Source organism: Oryctolagus cuniculus, chromosome 3, assembly GCF_964237555.1.
Source record: "Oryctolagus cuniculus chromosome 3, mOryCun1.1, whole genome shotgun sequence".
In the NCBI taxonomy this organism is placed as follows: domain Eukaryota; kingdom Metazoa; phylum Chordata; class Mammalia; order Lagomorpha; family Leporidae; genus Oryctolagus; species Oryctolagus cuniculus.
In genome coordinates, this window is record NC_091434.1 from 109,242,291 (window position 1) to 109,257,715 (window position 15,425).

Consider the following 15,425-nt stretch of genomic DNA (forward strand, 5'->3'; position numbering starts at 1 on the left):
TGGGGTCTTGTCAGAGGGCTACCATTCTTCTTACAGTTGAATTGGAAAGAAGTCATTGAAATGGAATCTGATAGGAAAGACTACTACTGCTGAGAAGGTGATCTGAAAGAGGCACAGTAGTGAGGGGCTGGGGGTGTCTTCACAGAGACCAGGGCTGGGGCGTGGGGCATGGGAGGAGTGAGGTGGAAGAGAGAAAGGAATGGGGCTCCAGGCTAGGGGGCTTAACATCTGCAGCATTTTGCTTTGGCACTTGGACATGACACATGGACACACAGAAGGCACCACAGTCTGCAGAGGCATAGCTGGGTCCAAGCTGAGCTCCCTTGAGCTGGCTCTGCTGTCAATTCAAAGGCCTAGGTCAGAAGTCTTGTGAGAAAACGGACAAGAGAACAAAGCAGGAGCCAGAGCTTAGGAGAAGGAATAGGCAGATCTAACAGCTTCCTGGAAAAAGCCACAATCAGTAGAAGAGGTCAGTGGCCAGTGCTGTGGGGCAGCGGGTTAAGCTGCTACCAGCAACGCCAGCATCCCAGTGCCAGTCCAAATCCCAGCTGCTCCACTTCCAATCCAGCTTCCTGCTAATGTGCCTAGGAAAACGGCAGAGGATGGCCCAAGTGCTTGGCCCTGCACCCATGTGCGAGACCTGGATGGAGTTCACGGCTTCTGGCTTCAGCCTAGCCCAGCCCCAGCCACCAGGCCATTTGGTGAGTGAACCAGCAGATGGAAGAGCTCTCCCTCTTCTCCCCAACTTCATCTTTCAATTTTTTTAATCCTGTAAATGTAATAAACGTAGTGTCGTCTGACCACCAACCCCACTAGAAGTTGGGAAGAAGATGCTGGCACACCTGGACACGCCCTACTGCACAGGGAATGCTCACGAGTCAGTGCCAGGGAACTCCTGAGACTGGAACAAAATGATACAGAAAAGCCAGGCTTTTAAGGCTGTAGAAATTCCATGAAAAAAAAAAAATGGACTGGAGAAGGAGAGAAGGACTTCATATGAGAAATGTAATAGGGATATTTAAGAGGGCAAACAGTTCTGGTCCAGGGTGTTTCATTTCACTGCTCCTATAAATAGCCTCAGTGGTGAGTCTTCATTTCCTTCCTTCCAGGCTCGCTCTGCTGCAGGGGGACCAGAACCCTAGACACAGAGGCGTGGGCCTGATGGCCTGACCGACCACTGCAGAGCCCTCTCTGCAGACTTCTCATTGCATACTCCACGAGGAGGGCACAATCTAAGGACACCCCAAGTACATGTGCTTATCAACACTTCAGTCACACAGAGCACCTCCAAAAGTGGGTGAAAAATGGGATGACAAAATCAGCTTATTTTGGTACAAAAATGTTTTGAAATGCATACCAGGAATCTTTAAAATATTTATGGAAAACGCCTATTATGAAAAAACTATGCCTGATTTCAAAACTGTTTAGACCTAAAGAAATGGGCAAATGGAATTAAAGTTCACTTTGCTGCAAAACAAAAACAAAACCCCAAAAAACCTTAAATCCATGCATAGTCTCAGAATGCACGTTTTTCATGAACTTTCTGAAAACCTCTCATATTAAGGACTAGCAAACTCATTTATTTTTTTAAGAAACTGACAAGGAGGGGTTGACGCTGTGTGGCATAATAGGTTAAGCCTCTGTCTATGGCGCTGGAATTCTATATGGGCGCCGGTTCTAGTCCTGGCTGTTCCTCTTCCAATCCAGCTCTATGTTAATGGTCTGGGAATGCAGTAGAAGATGGCCCAAGTGCTTGGGCCTTTGCACCCTCATGGGAGACCCAGAAAAAGCTCCTGGTTCCTGGCGTCAGATTGGCCTAGCTCTGACCATTGCAGCCATTTGGGGATTGAACCAGCAGATGGAAGACCTGTCTAATCTCTGCCTCTCAAATAAATAAGTTAAACACACACACACACACACACACACACACACAACCTGACAAGGATTAAGACTCTTTCGGCACTTTCTTCTTCTATTCAAAGCAATTGCCTCTCCCTTCAGACAACCAGAGCAACCACATCTACCCAAGCAAAGGAAGGCAGCAACACTCTATGGGAAAGAGAGGGCTGGACGGCATCCCACCGCTCTCTCCAAGGACACACCCGGGCGGGCAGATTCTGCAAGGCAAGGTGCAGCAGGTTCTCCAGCCCAGACACTCAGCGTGTCTCACATCTCTTCGTCTCCCAGCTCATTTCCATATTCCTTTCCTTCAAGACAGCTTCACCCCGGGGACATTTCCCACCAGCCTGTGCTTTCCCGGCATCTACTCAGCCACCACCGACGACTGTCTTGATGCACTGCTGCATTCATTGAAGAGGTTCGATTTCTAATTCGTCATTTGGTTTGCATTTATTAACTGTGATTTCCCATGATTAACGACTTCTTCCTCATCAACCATTTGATTACCTTCGAATACAATCTGCACTAAAACGTCAAGATCAAGGCTGGATTTTTCATTTTTCACACTCGTGAGTTGGTGTCTGAGCAACTTAGAAAGGTGACCCGCTGATATTTGGTGGGTGTTCCTGCTTGGTGTGATCAATGTGGACTGGTAGATTTATTTTTCACTCACTGGAGTGGGTGTCCTGATACTCTAACAACCCCACTTTGGGATCTTGTTCCTTCTGATGCCACCCCAGTGGTCCTTCTTAGTCTCCTTATTTTTAAAGTTTATTTACTTGAGGAGTAGTTGGGGGGTGGGGAGGAGACAGAGAGAAATGTCTTCCATTTGCTAGTCCACTCCACAAATGGCCAGGATCTGAAGCCAGGAGAAAAGAGCTTCCTATGGGTCTCCCACATGGGTGCAGGGGCTCAAGCACTTGGGCCATCTTATACTGCTTTCCCAGGCCATAGCAGAGAGCTGGATGGGAAGAGGAGCAGCTGGGACTCAAACCAGCACCTATATAGGATGCTGGCCTCACACAGAGGCTTTACCTGCTAGGCCACAGCACTGGTCCCCTCCTTTTTTTTTTTTTTTTTTAATATTTTATTTAAGAGGTAGAGTTACAGACAATGAGAAGGAGAGACAGAGAGAAAGGTCTTCCATTCATTGGTTCACTCCCCAAATGGCCACAGTGGCCGGAGCTGTGCTAATCCGAAGCCAGGAGCTTCTTCTGGGTCTCTCATGTGGATCCAGGGGCCCAAGGACTGGGGCCATCTTCTACTGCTTTCCCAGGCCACAGCAGAGACCTGGATTGGAAGAGGAGCAGCCGGGACTAGAACTGGCACCTATATGGGATGCCAGCATCACAGGTGGAGGCTTTACCTGCTGGGCCACAGCGCCGGTCCCCTCCTTGCTTTTTGACGTAAGATGTCCCATCCTGAACATTTCCTGCTTCAGATCTGGCATCAGCTGTTTATCTAGGAGGTGGCTCCCGGCAGTGGACAAAGGCAATGGGGAATCCCAACCTGGCACTCATTGCCAAGGACTCTCACTGCCACTCGGCTGCTCTCCCTAGAGAACTGGGCACTTCTTTCCAGATGTTTCCTATTCAAACTGATGTTCAGTTGGCTTTCCCTAAGCTCTTAAAGTACTTTCCACCTCTTCCGTATCGGAAATCTTGGTTCCTAACTCCAGCAGTTTTAAGTGACAATATAAATACTTCACACTAGGAATGGAATGTCAAAACATGTAGCTGCTTTTACTCATAGTGCTACTGGTTGCTGTTGTTTCGCCATAAGGTTCTTTAAAAAAAAATCCATCGAATATATCAATTTTTGGCTTGATGTCTGATGCATTCTTTATTTTTATTTGAGAGAGAGACAAAGAGAAAAAGAGAGAGAGATCACACATCTGCTGGTGCACTCTCCAAATGCTTCCAATGACCTGGTCTGTGCCAGGCAGAAGCCAGAACCTGGGGACTCAGTACAGGTCTCCCATGTGGGTGGCAGGGATTCAACTACTTGAGCCATTACCACGGAGCGCACATTAGCAGGAGCTGGAATTGGAACTGGGATCAGGACTCAAACCCAGGTACTCCGATATGGGATACAGGACTCTGAAACAAGTCTTAATCATTAGGCTAAATACCAGCCCCCTTGCTGACTTCTGAGTCCCAGGTAGGAAACTTATTCCCTCTCCCCAGGTTAATAGAAATTGGTTCATGATTTGGTCTTCAGTTATATTTGAAACTGTGAGTTTCTTTCAATTCAGTCAAGAAGGAGAAGGAAAACCCTCCGTCCGTGAAGAACAGAATGGGTTTGGAGGACTTCACATCCAACACTGTTGTAGAGAACTTTGCCCATGCTAGCGCGTCTACTCCCCTCCACCCTGGACACAGTGAAAGGCACAGTGGACACTGGTATCATTTCATTTCACTCAACGCAACACACAGGTCACTCTGTGGTCATAATACATAGGTTATTTTGACCATCTTATCCCAGTCTCTCAAAATGACACTGCCAAGTCAGACCACGGGCTAACTCCAACCATGTCTCATCATGCTGTCAGCCATCTGTCACCTAATGAGCCAAAAATTAGTTTGGCCCCTGATCTGTGCCCTAGAGACAGGCAGCAATGGCAGGGTGATGGAGCTCCAGGAACGACACTGCTCACAACACAACCCGGCACACTCTCACCAGTCTGAGCTACACACGACCTTTAAGCCTGAGCAGATTTTTACAGTTACTCCCCTCACTATCTGTCCTCTTTCTGAATTCTCCCTTCTCATATTGGGCACCTGAGCATTTGTCCGACACATGCTGTTATGTAATGTAAACGTGGGAAGAGGCGCGCCTGCGGGGGCTGCATAGGGGGAGAAGCAGGGTGGCATCCCTCAGGTCTTTACAAAGTACACAGATGCAGACCACAGAAGTTAACTCTAGACTGGAACCCCCGTGACCACTGTGCTGGGGGCACTGGAGAACAGGGTTCTCCAACTGGAGTATTCACATTCAACACTGAACTTGCGCAAACTGTCATTTCCAGAAGTGGACTGACCTCATCTCCAAGGTCTACTGACTTGCAAAGTAAATTTATTTGAGGCACAAACACTGTCCAATTTAGCTTGGCTTCAGAGTCCTCAGTTACCTATTTGGCCAGGAGGCTAGGGGCAGGGAGAGAGAGTTCCTAAGAGGCTCCCAGTAGGGGCCAGACAGCCCAGTACCACCACCCAGCAGAACAGAATACAAAGAAAATTGCTATTAACAATGACACCAAGTCAGCATGAGAACAAGATTGAGCTTAAAATAGTTCCATTTTCAAAAGGTGCAACTCTTGAGAGTTTGCTATTTAACTCATCTAGGTTTAGGTATTTGGAAAAGGAATCCACATGGACGATCTCATTCCTTTTGAATGATGCAGGGACCTAGCTGCCATCTATGTGGTAGGTGACATGTTGAGCACCTGCCAATCCAAAGGCGGCCCAAAGTCTTTCCCCAAATGCCCCCAATAACACTCAAACTGAACATTTTTTTTTCTCCAGAATATTCCAAATTACTCACGAGGACTCTCAGTTCCCTTTTAAACAAAATAACTCAGTCATTCCCTAGGAATGAGGTTCAGCAGCACACACGCACGTGGCTTAGCATCCTGGGCACAGACCCACAGGAGATGGCAGGGGGATGTCTAGGGCCACTAACACCCTGGAAAGCACACGAAGCAGAAATACTCACGGAACATGGTGTAGAACTGCTGAGGGTTCAGATTCCACTTCCCCCAAGGGGTCTTGTGGCCTTTGGACTGGGCATAGTTAGCATGATTAAACTCTGGTTCTGTACCAAAGGAATCCAGGACTCGGAGCATGCACCTGAAAGACACAAGCCGTCACTTGTGTGAAACCACAACCCTGACCCCACTGTCCAAAGGTAAATGTCCAGCCCTTATTTCAGGGTCTACCAAAACCAGACGTACGTGTTTAATTAGAAATAGGACCAGCCAAGACTCAGGAGGTTTCAGTAGAGCCAAACATCTACAACTGTGACTGCACAGCCCGAGCCCTCTCACACCATATAACACCTGCTCCAGGTGGGTTGACTTGAACAAGGTTAAAGAAGTTTCTAGAATGCTGCAACAGAGGACTTCCATGTTCATGGCTGTGCACTTAGCACCCAGCCAGGGCTGCGTATACAGCAGGTGCCAAACAACAGTTACTGAAGAAACAAAGATCTGCCATCTTTACAGCTATATTCTGTTTAAAGGGCATGATACGTACTATCTCTGTTAGTCATCATTCAACAATCACATCAATTAAATAGGGCATTTGATTTTGGTAAAGTGGTAAAACTCGTGTGTTTGAAACTTAATCCTAGATGGCCCAGGTCCTTGGGCCCCTGCACCCATGTGGGAGATCTGGAAGAAGTTCCTGGCTCCTGGCTCCTGGCTCCGGATCGGCATAGCTCCAATGGTTATGGCCAACTGGGGAGTGAACCAATGGATGGAAGACCCCCCCCCCCTCGCTCTGCCTCTCTTTCTCACTCTGTGCAACTCTGACTTTCAAGTAAATAAATAAATCTTAAAAAAAAAATAAAAAAAGAAACTTAATCTCAAAATTCAAATGGAGGCAGCATTTGGAGGTGCAGCCTTGAAAGTAACTAGAGACGGGCCGGCGCCGTGGCTCAATAGGCTAATCCTCCACCTTGAGGCGCCGGCACACCGGGTTCTAGTCCCGGTCGGGGCGCCGGATTCTGTCCCGGTTGCCCCTCTTCCAGGCCAGCTCTCTGCTATGGCCAGGGAGTGCAGTGGAGGATGGCCCAGGTGCTTGGGCCCTGCACCCCATGGGAGACCAGGAAAAGCACCTGGATCCTGGCTCCTGCCATCAGATCAGCGCGGTGCGCCGGCTGCAGCGGCGGCCCTTGGAGGGTGAACCAACGGCAAAGGAAGACCTTTCTCTCTCTGTCTCTCTCACTGTCCACCCTGCCTGTCAAAAAAAAATAAATAAATAAAAATAAAAAAAATAAAAAAATAAAAAAAAAGAAAGTAACTAGAGACGAGGTCACAGGGTGGGGGGTACCCCAACCGCAGGATGAGTGGCTTTCTAAGAGGAGGAAGCAAGCCCCGAGCTACACACCTGCCCTGTCTCACTGGCTCATGCCCTGTGCTGTGTTATGACCAGGTATGGACCCCTGGATCTTGGAGTTCTCAGCCTCTAGTGCTCAGGCACATGAAATGGACTAAGATACTTTAGAATCTCATTTAAGGACAGCAGTGATCTTTATGCATCTGATAATAAAAGCAGCTTATTGCTTTCTCTCAGAGCCTAAAGAAGCCAATGGAAGCCATTTCCCCTGGCTTTCCTACCAATGCCTGACAACACAGTAAGCCCAATGTACTGTACCGCCCATTTTTGTATGGCGTGAGAGCTAAGAATGACCTCTACATTCTTAACAGTTAAAAAAAAAACCAGTATTTTTGTCAAACATGAAAGCTATGTAAAATTCAAATTTTTCACACTCCACATTGAAGTTGGGTATTGGCAGTGTTGTGCAGGGGACTGAGCCACCACTCGGGACACCTGCCTCTCCTCTAAGAGCGGCAGTTCCAGTCCCGATTCTGATCCAGCTTCCAGCTAATACAACCTGAGAGGCAGCACACATGGCTCCGAAGCTAGAGTCCCTGCCACCACTTGGGAGATCGGGAGGAAATTCTACAGTTCTGGGCTCCTAGCTGTGGCCTGGCCCAGCCCTCCCTTAGGTGGGCATTTGGGAAGCAAACCAGTAGATGGAAGATCTGTCTCTGTCTCTCTGTTGTTCTTGCAAATAAGCAAACATTCAGCAATGAGTCAAGCTGCACTGGGACGCAGCCACACCCCCTCTGCTGGTGTACAGTCCTTGATGACTTCACAATCCAACAGCGGAGAGTCCACACATGACCCGCTAAGTCTACAGCATCTGCTGGCTGGTCCTGTGGACAAAAACCCTCAGAGCGCACCAAGAATCACCCATCAGGAGACAAGAATCCACACCGAAACAAAACAGATCGATGTCGGTGGGGCCGATTTCATGGCCGATTCTCGGCACATTGGACGGCCAATTCCAGCAGCTCCGATGCTGCGGGTACACGACTTCCACCTTTCACTGGACTGGTACACGTGCAGTAAAGACAGACTAGAGCCCACATTCTAGAATCAGATGATGCCAACAGCCTCTTGGGGTCTGCTTCAGCTTCATTCCTCCTTTCCCCACCATTACAATGTCTTTCTTCCAACTTTTTATTAACAAAAAAAAAATATCCAAACACCAGATTTTCTGAAAAGCATAATCATGAATTGAGATTTTTGTGCGCTCATTTTCTCATCAGGAATCGCTGCTGCTTGCCCAGGGAGGGAGGACAAGAGAGAGAAGGCCACGGACACAGAGGGAAAGACAAGCTGACCCCAGAAAGAACTTCCTCGTGTGGGATTCTTGAGTGGTTCTCACCCAACACTCTCTCATCACAGTGGCGACTCCCACAACATCAACAAGGGCACGGTGTTAGCTTGGCAAACGACAGAGACAGAAATGGGAGCCCACAGTGCAGCAAAAAGAACATCCGGCACCCAGACACCTCCTAGGGCCTATGGTCCCTACTTTCCGAGTAACTCAAAATACTTCTTACCCCTCCATAGAAAACATTCAAATAAATACATTTTGTAAAAGGAAAGACAGAGTGAGAGTGAGAGAGAGAGTAAGAGTGAGAGAATGAGAGAGAGAGAGTGAGTGAGAGAGAGAGGGGGCAGGGGGCAGGCAGATATTTCAACTGCTGCTTCACCTCCAAATGCCTGCAACAGCTGTGCCTGAGCCAGGCTGAAGCCAGGACTCTGCAGCTCCATCTGAGTCTCCAATGTGGGTATCAGGGGCCCAAGTACTTAGGCCACCTTCTGCTGCTTTCCCAGTTATACTAGCAGTGAGCTGGACTGGAAGCAGGGTAGCTAGGACTCGAACTGTCACTCTGACATGGGATGTGTGAGTCCCAAGCAGCGGCTTAACATGTGCACCGAAATGTCTGCCTCCCATCCCTACCTTTTTCTTAACTTGGTTTTTATTTTTAAAATGGGATGTGAAAGGAACTGCTGGTCCAGTCTATCCTCTCTGGGGAAGACTGGCAGCCTTTCAGAAACAGCAGGGCTGTATTGAAGGTCACTGTGGGAGGAGGGAGGAAAGGGGAGCAACCTCATGGACACCACAGGATGTAGCTCCTGCCCGCTGGGGTTCACCAGCACCAGTGCCCAAGCCAAGGCCTTAGTGTTGTGCTCTGTGGAGACACCACAGGGAGCAGAGGGCTGCCAGCTGCCCTAAGAAGCCTTGCTTTGAAGGCCTTGGCTTTGTCCACATAGGGGCCATTGACTGAGTCTACATGCCCTTCCAGCTCTGGCCGGGGCCATGGTTTGAACTTCAAGTTTTATCTTTGTTAGTTTTACTTGGACAACTGGACTCCAATGACCAAGCTGACTGCTAGGGACCCATCTCCTAGGCCTGGACTTGGGCAGAGCACCCAGATGTAAGTTCCATGATGTGGGCTCTCAGGGATGGACAATTCCAGTGATGGGATGTTTCTATGTCCTTTTCCTTGAGGTTTTGGCTTAGGGATTGTTTCTTTTTAAAAATATTTATTTATTTATTTATTTGAAAGGCAGAGTTACAGAGAGGCAGAGGCAGAGGTGTAGGGGGAGGGAGAGGTCTTCCATCCACTGGTTCACTCCCCAGATGGCCGCAATAGCTGTAGCTGTGCTGATCCGAAACCAGATGCTTCCTTCCGGTCTCCCATGCAGGTGCAGGGTCTCAAAGCCTTAGGCCATCTTCTACTGCTTTCCCAGGCCATTGCAGAGAGCTAGATGGGAAGTGGAGCAGCCAGGACTTGAACAGGTACCCATAGGGGATGCCGGCCCTGCAGGCGGTGGCTTTACCTGCTACACCACAGAGGTGGCCCTGTGATTGTTTATTTTCTAGTTTATCTAGGTTTATTTTTAAAACCAGTGACAAGACACAGACCTTTTTCTATGACACAGGAAGTCTAACATTAGTTTTCCTTCATCAAGCACTCTCTCCCTCTGTGTTAGAACTGTGTTTGTATTGTTAACATTGAGGCCGTCTCTGTAACACCTTCTGTGTATCTGGAGAAAAAGGAGTAGACTCCTGACTTAAGGAAGTATCTGCCTGGATGCCCAAGGCAACTGGCCTTCCTGCCATGGGCACTCCTGGAACATTCTGCTCTCCAGGACGCTACCCTAAGATTGGTGCTCACAAGCTCAGTCAAGATATACTTTCTAGTTTGAAGTTTGATGTAAAACACTGGCATGTCTTGGACTACTTATATCTTCAAGTATGAGAGTGTTTTAAAACGTTCATGGAAAGTGGAATTAAGGACAAATTTAGGGCAGGGATTTGATATAGTGGTTAAGACGCTGCTTGGATTCCCACATCCCATATCTGACTGCCTGGGGCTAAAACTGGGCTCTGTTCACTATTAACCTTCCTGCTAATACACACCCTGGAAAGCAGCAGGTCATGGTTCAACTACTTGAGTCCAAGGCACCCATGCAGGAAGACCTGAATTGAGTTGCCAAATTCTGGCTTTGGCCAAAGTTTTGTAGGTATTTGGGGAATCAATCACTGGATCAAAGATCTGTCTTTCTTGCTGCTTTTCAAATCAGTAACACTTTAAAAAATTAAAAATAATTTGCAAGTAATTTCTCCCATTCTGTCGGTTGCCTCCTCACTTTCCTGTTTACTTTGTAGTACAGGAGCTTCTCAATTTGATGTAATCCCATTTGTTAATTTTGGCTTCTGATTTCCTTTGCCTCTGGGGTATTTTCTAAGAACTCTTTGCCTTGCCAATGTCTTACAGGGTTTCCCCAATGTTCTCTAATGATTTGATGGTATCAGGTCATAGATTTAGGTCTTTAATCCCATTTGAATGGATTTTTGTGTAAGGTGTAAGGTAGGGGTCCTGCTTCATACTTCTGCATGTGGATATCCAGTTTTCCCAGCACCATTTGTTGAAGACATTTTCCTTGCTCCAGGGATTGGTTTTAGCTCCTTGGTCAAATTTAAGTTGGCTGTAGATGTTTGGATTGATTTCTGGTGTCTCTATCCTGTTTCATTGGTCTATCTATTGGTTTTTGTACCAGTACCAGGCTGTTTTGATTACAACTGCCCTGTAGTATGTCCTGAAATCTGGTATTGTGAGGCCTCCAGCTTTGTTTTTGTTGTATAAGATTGCTTTAGCTATTCAAGGTCTCCTGTGTTTCCATAGGAATTTCAGCATCATTTTTTCAAGATCTGAGAAGAATGTCTTTGGTATTTTGGTTGGTGCACATTGAATATATAAACTGCTTTCAGAAGAATGGATGTTCTGATGCTATTGATTCTTCCAATCTGTGAACATGGAAGATTTTTCCATTTTTTTTTTTTGGTATCTTTTTGTATTTCTTTCTTTGATGTTGTATAATTCTCATCGTAGAGATCTTTGACAATGTTGGTTAAATTTATTCCAAGGTATTTGATTTCTAGTAGCTATTGTGAATAGAATTGATCTTAAAAGTTCTTTCTCAGCCATGGCATGGTCTGTGTATACACAAAGGCTGTCAATTTTTGTGTGTCAACTTTATATCCTACTATTTTACCAAATTGCTCTATGAGTTCCGATAGTGTCTTATTGGACTCTTTTGGATCCCCTATATAAAGAGTCATGTCATCTGCAAATAGAAGTGAAACTGACACTTTGAGAAGCCATGACTTAAACAGCCCTTGTCTCAACTGTGGAGGAACAGTTTTTACTTCTTCATAGTATTTGTTGAACTCTTTACTTAACATAGAGTTAATCATATGTGTATAAAGTCTATTGAAATTGATCTCAGTAAAAAATAAGAGTGGGCATAAGAAAGAGAGGAGGAAGTTTGTAACTATAAAGCTACATAGTTCTGCATACATTCCTACAGACTTACTTCTAAGAGTACAGTTTAAAAAACTTGCCAGTGGACTCCAAATCCCATTAAGCTGGATGGTAAAAATACCATCTTAAGCATTAAAGTGATCATATAGATAGGATTAAGTGTCTAGCAATAATAATAGACTCAGAATGAAAATTGCTTTAAATAGCACTCTGACCTCAAAATCAGCCCTTAAGGCATTCTAGTCTGGCTAAGAAGCCCACGAAAGCATTTCAGGCATGGAAAGCCAAGACACTGTGGCAAAAAGTGTCCTACATGAAGGATCTCTGTGAGTGAGATCTCTGTGGAAAGAAGTGGCCATCAAAGAAGGATCTATTTTTCTCTGAAGGGAGGGCAGAACTTGTACTTTGCTTATGGCCTTGTCTAAATACTAACAGAGACTGTGGGTTCAAAATGCTTCCATAGCCATGGCAGCTCATTTCAAAAGCCTTGGATGATCACTGACATCATACATAAGAGTGTTAATTATTCAATTAACAATAGGAGTCACTGTGCACTTACTTCCCATGCAGGACTTCTGTCTTCATTGAGCTGTTTTATAAGAATTAACTGTAAAGCTTGTTCTGAAACAGTTGTGTGTGTGTGTGTGTGTGCGCACACATACACAAACTGTTGAAATCTTTACTTAATATAGAGTTGGTCTTCTATGTATAAAGTTAATTGAAAATGAATCTTAATGGAGAATGGGGCTTGAATGTGAGAGGGAGTAGGAGGAGGGATGGGAATGAGGATGGGAAGGTGGGTATGGTGGGAAGAACCACTATATTCCTAAAATTCACTTATGAAATTTGTACTCCTTAAATAAAAGGTTTATTTGAGAAAAAATAAATTAAAAATAAATAAAACTTATTTTGGTGTAAATGTCAAACCCAGGCAGTTTTGTCACAATATGCTTTTTTCATACATTTACTTACTAACTCATGTGTGTCCTCAATGCTCAGCAAAGACCTCACATGAAATAAAAAGGTTGTGAGTTACTCAGTACCTTGAAGAATAGCTTCATATAGGTATTCAGTAAGTGTCTAATTGACTTTCCAGGGTCCCTCTGTAAATTGGGTAGAATTTCCCAATAACTCTCCAAGATCAACAGGACTCAAGCCTTCGCTCCTAATGACAACATTACATTTAGTGGGACACATACCATCTCCCAAAATGAATACAGAGCCCTGGCAATTTCTAATTTCTAAAGGCAAAAGAAATGAGCTAGAAACTTTCTAGAGGACCTACTTGGCCTTGTGATGGAATCTTAGCTTCATCACAGCACAGAGGCTGCAGGGCTGGAACACTAACAGACCTCCTGCCAGCTAATACCACTAGCATTGACCATTTAGTAAAGACAGGCAGACAAAATAGAACACTCTTCCACAAAACTCCCTCTGAGATGGTGCCTTTTCTTCCAACAAGAATCAAATGCCAATCAACGGCAACCATTTTAATAATGACAGCATCCCTGTAATTGACCTGAGGACTACCACCGAGAATATTCTCCTGTCCAAACAGCCCTTCTTATGTGAGTGCTGGGAAGTCCCTACTGCCCAGCTTCCTCTGCACATTAATCAGATGTCTGCCATTCAAAAATGCCAGAAAACAGCTCTACCAGTTTTTTTTTTTTTTTTTTTTCAAGTTGAGCTGCTTAAAAAAAAAGTAGTATTTATGTCTTGGCCTATTAACCAGCAATAAAGATGGTTACTTCCACATAACTAAGAAAAACAAATTTGATAGTCCATGATTCATGAAGAGTTAAAGCAGCAGACAAACCAAAGCACAGGAAAAAGCTGATGTCAGAGGTAGATTGTTATCCTGGCCCAAAACAAATTTTAAAGTTGGCTTTTTTTTTTTTTTTTTAGTGGCGCTGTAGGACTATGCTGTTTACTTTTGCTATCAATCTCAATGCCTTTGCTTAAGCTATGAGCTCACTGCTGAATGAAAAATTTCTTGCTGCTGCAAAGAAGATCTCACAGGAATTCACAGGCCGGGCATTTCTCTCTAAGCTCCCCCACCTCTGGTTTTGAGAAGATGCCGAATATTTTCAATTTTCACTTCTGTTTAAATTCTAAAGGAACTCCAACCTCACACACCTGGGGGCTGAAGTTAATCAGATTAAACTGTACCCTGAGCGAGGAGGACCTAGCTTAGGCCATTAGAACTCACTGAATGGCTATGCTGGAACGTCATATCAACCTCTTTTCTCAATAACAGGAAAGAAACACGTGCAAAGATTTCTGAGCCCAAATAACCAGAAGATTTTTAGAGTGTTATTTTAGGACTAAACACTGTTCAAGCCGTTATAGCCAACATGTACTATCAACTGGTACATTGTTTACCAAGTCTTCAAGGTTTTCACCCAATTTCAAGTATTATTACACTACTAAAATACCATCTTTGTTTAGATTTATTCACCTTTATAATAATTTTTATAGACTACAAATAAAAGCAATGTCAACTGTGATAAACAGCAGATAGCCAAACACGAACACATGACACTTCTTTGAAAAATATTATTATTGGCAGCTTCTACCCGTTGCAACAGGTTAAGTTGCCGCATGTGGTGCCGGCATCCCACGTTAGTGCCAGTTCAAATCCGGCTGCTCCACTCCCAGTGCAGCTCCATGGTATCACACCTGGGAGAGCAGCACAAGACGGCCCACGTGCTTGGGCCCCGGCACTCATGTGGGAGACCTGGACAGCCTTCATGGCTCCTATCTTTAGCCTGGCTCAGGCCACGGTCAACATTGTGGCCATTTGGGGAGTGAACCAGCAGATGGGCTCTCACTCCGTCTCTCCCTCTAACTCTTTCAACTAAACAAACATTTAAAAAGCATCATCATTAAATTCAAACTTTAGGCCTTTGCCTGCTGAAGGTGGAGGCTTTGTCAAACCTGCCTGCCAGTACTGAAGACACAGAGAGCAGCAGTAAACCAGCCTTTTCTCACAAAGATGGAAAGGATGGAAAGCAAGCTACCACATTTCAAAATGTAATTCGATGTCATTTAGTGTTCCATCTGTGTACTATGGAAAATCCGTTCGAGAACTGAATCAGGATCTCAAACCCACATCCAAGGAAAGGCTCAGCTACTCAACTAAGTAACAGCACACATGCCCCATGGTCATACTACCCATGGGTTTGTCTTGAAAAGCCCAAGACCTCAGCACGCAGACGTGGGATCCCAGCTCTCCCGCTTTGGAGAATGACAAGAATACTGATGAAGGAAAAGGTAACAGAAATAAAGCATCATTCCCAATCTGAGGACCATGAGAAATGACACTGTCATATTTTATCAGAATCCTTATTTGATTAAGCAGATGAGACTGGTATGGGCAGAGGGAACACTAAGGAACAGGGCAGGTATAAAGGAGGCTGGACGCTTGTTCTGTTTTCAAGAAATCAATGAAAATAACAAATGGCCCTGGTAGAAAGTCACTGGGAAGAATGTGAATTTCAATTAGGAAAGATAAATGCCCTCCATACAGTTGAAAAGATGACATTTGATAAGCGTTTTCTGCCTGCAACCATGCAACCCGTATGAACAAAAAAGAGCTGAAAACGTAAGTAAGAAC

The 15,425-nt window shown here is 45.3% G+C and overlaps 1 protein-coding gene across 4 annotated transcripts in view; it reads right to left on the minus strand.

Annotated features, from left to right (window-relative positions):
• Positions 1-15,425, minus strand: part of MGAT5 (alpha-1,6-mannosylglycoprotein 6-beta-N-acetylglucosaminyltransferase) — a 369,059-nt gene that overhangs the window by 115,087 nt on the left and 238,547 nt on the right. For all 4 annotated transcript variants that reach the window (XM_051849614.2, XM_051849612.2, XM_070071008.1 and 1 more), the window contains exon 10: positions 5,614-5,747. In XM_051849614.2, the coding sequence (XP_051705574.1) occupies positions 5,614-5,747 (134 nt within the window). The remainder of the gene's footprint in view (positions 1-5,613; positions 5,748-15,425) is intronic.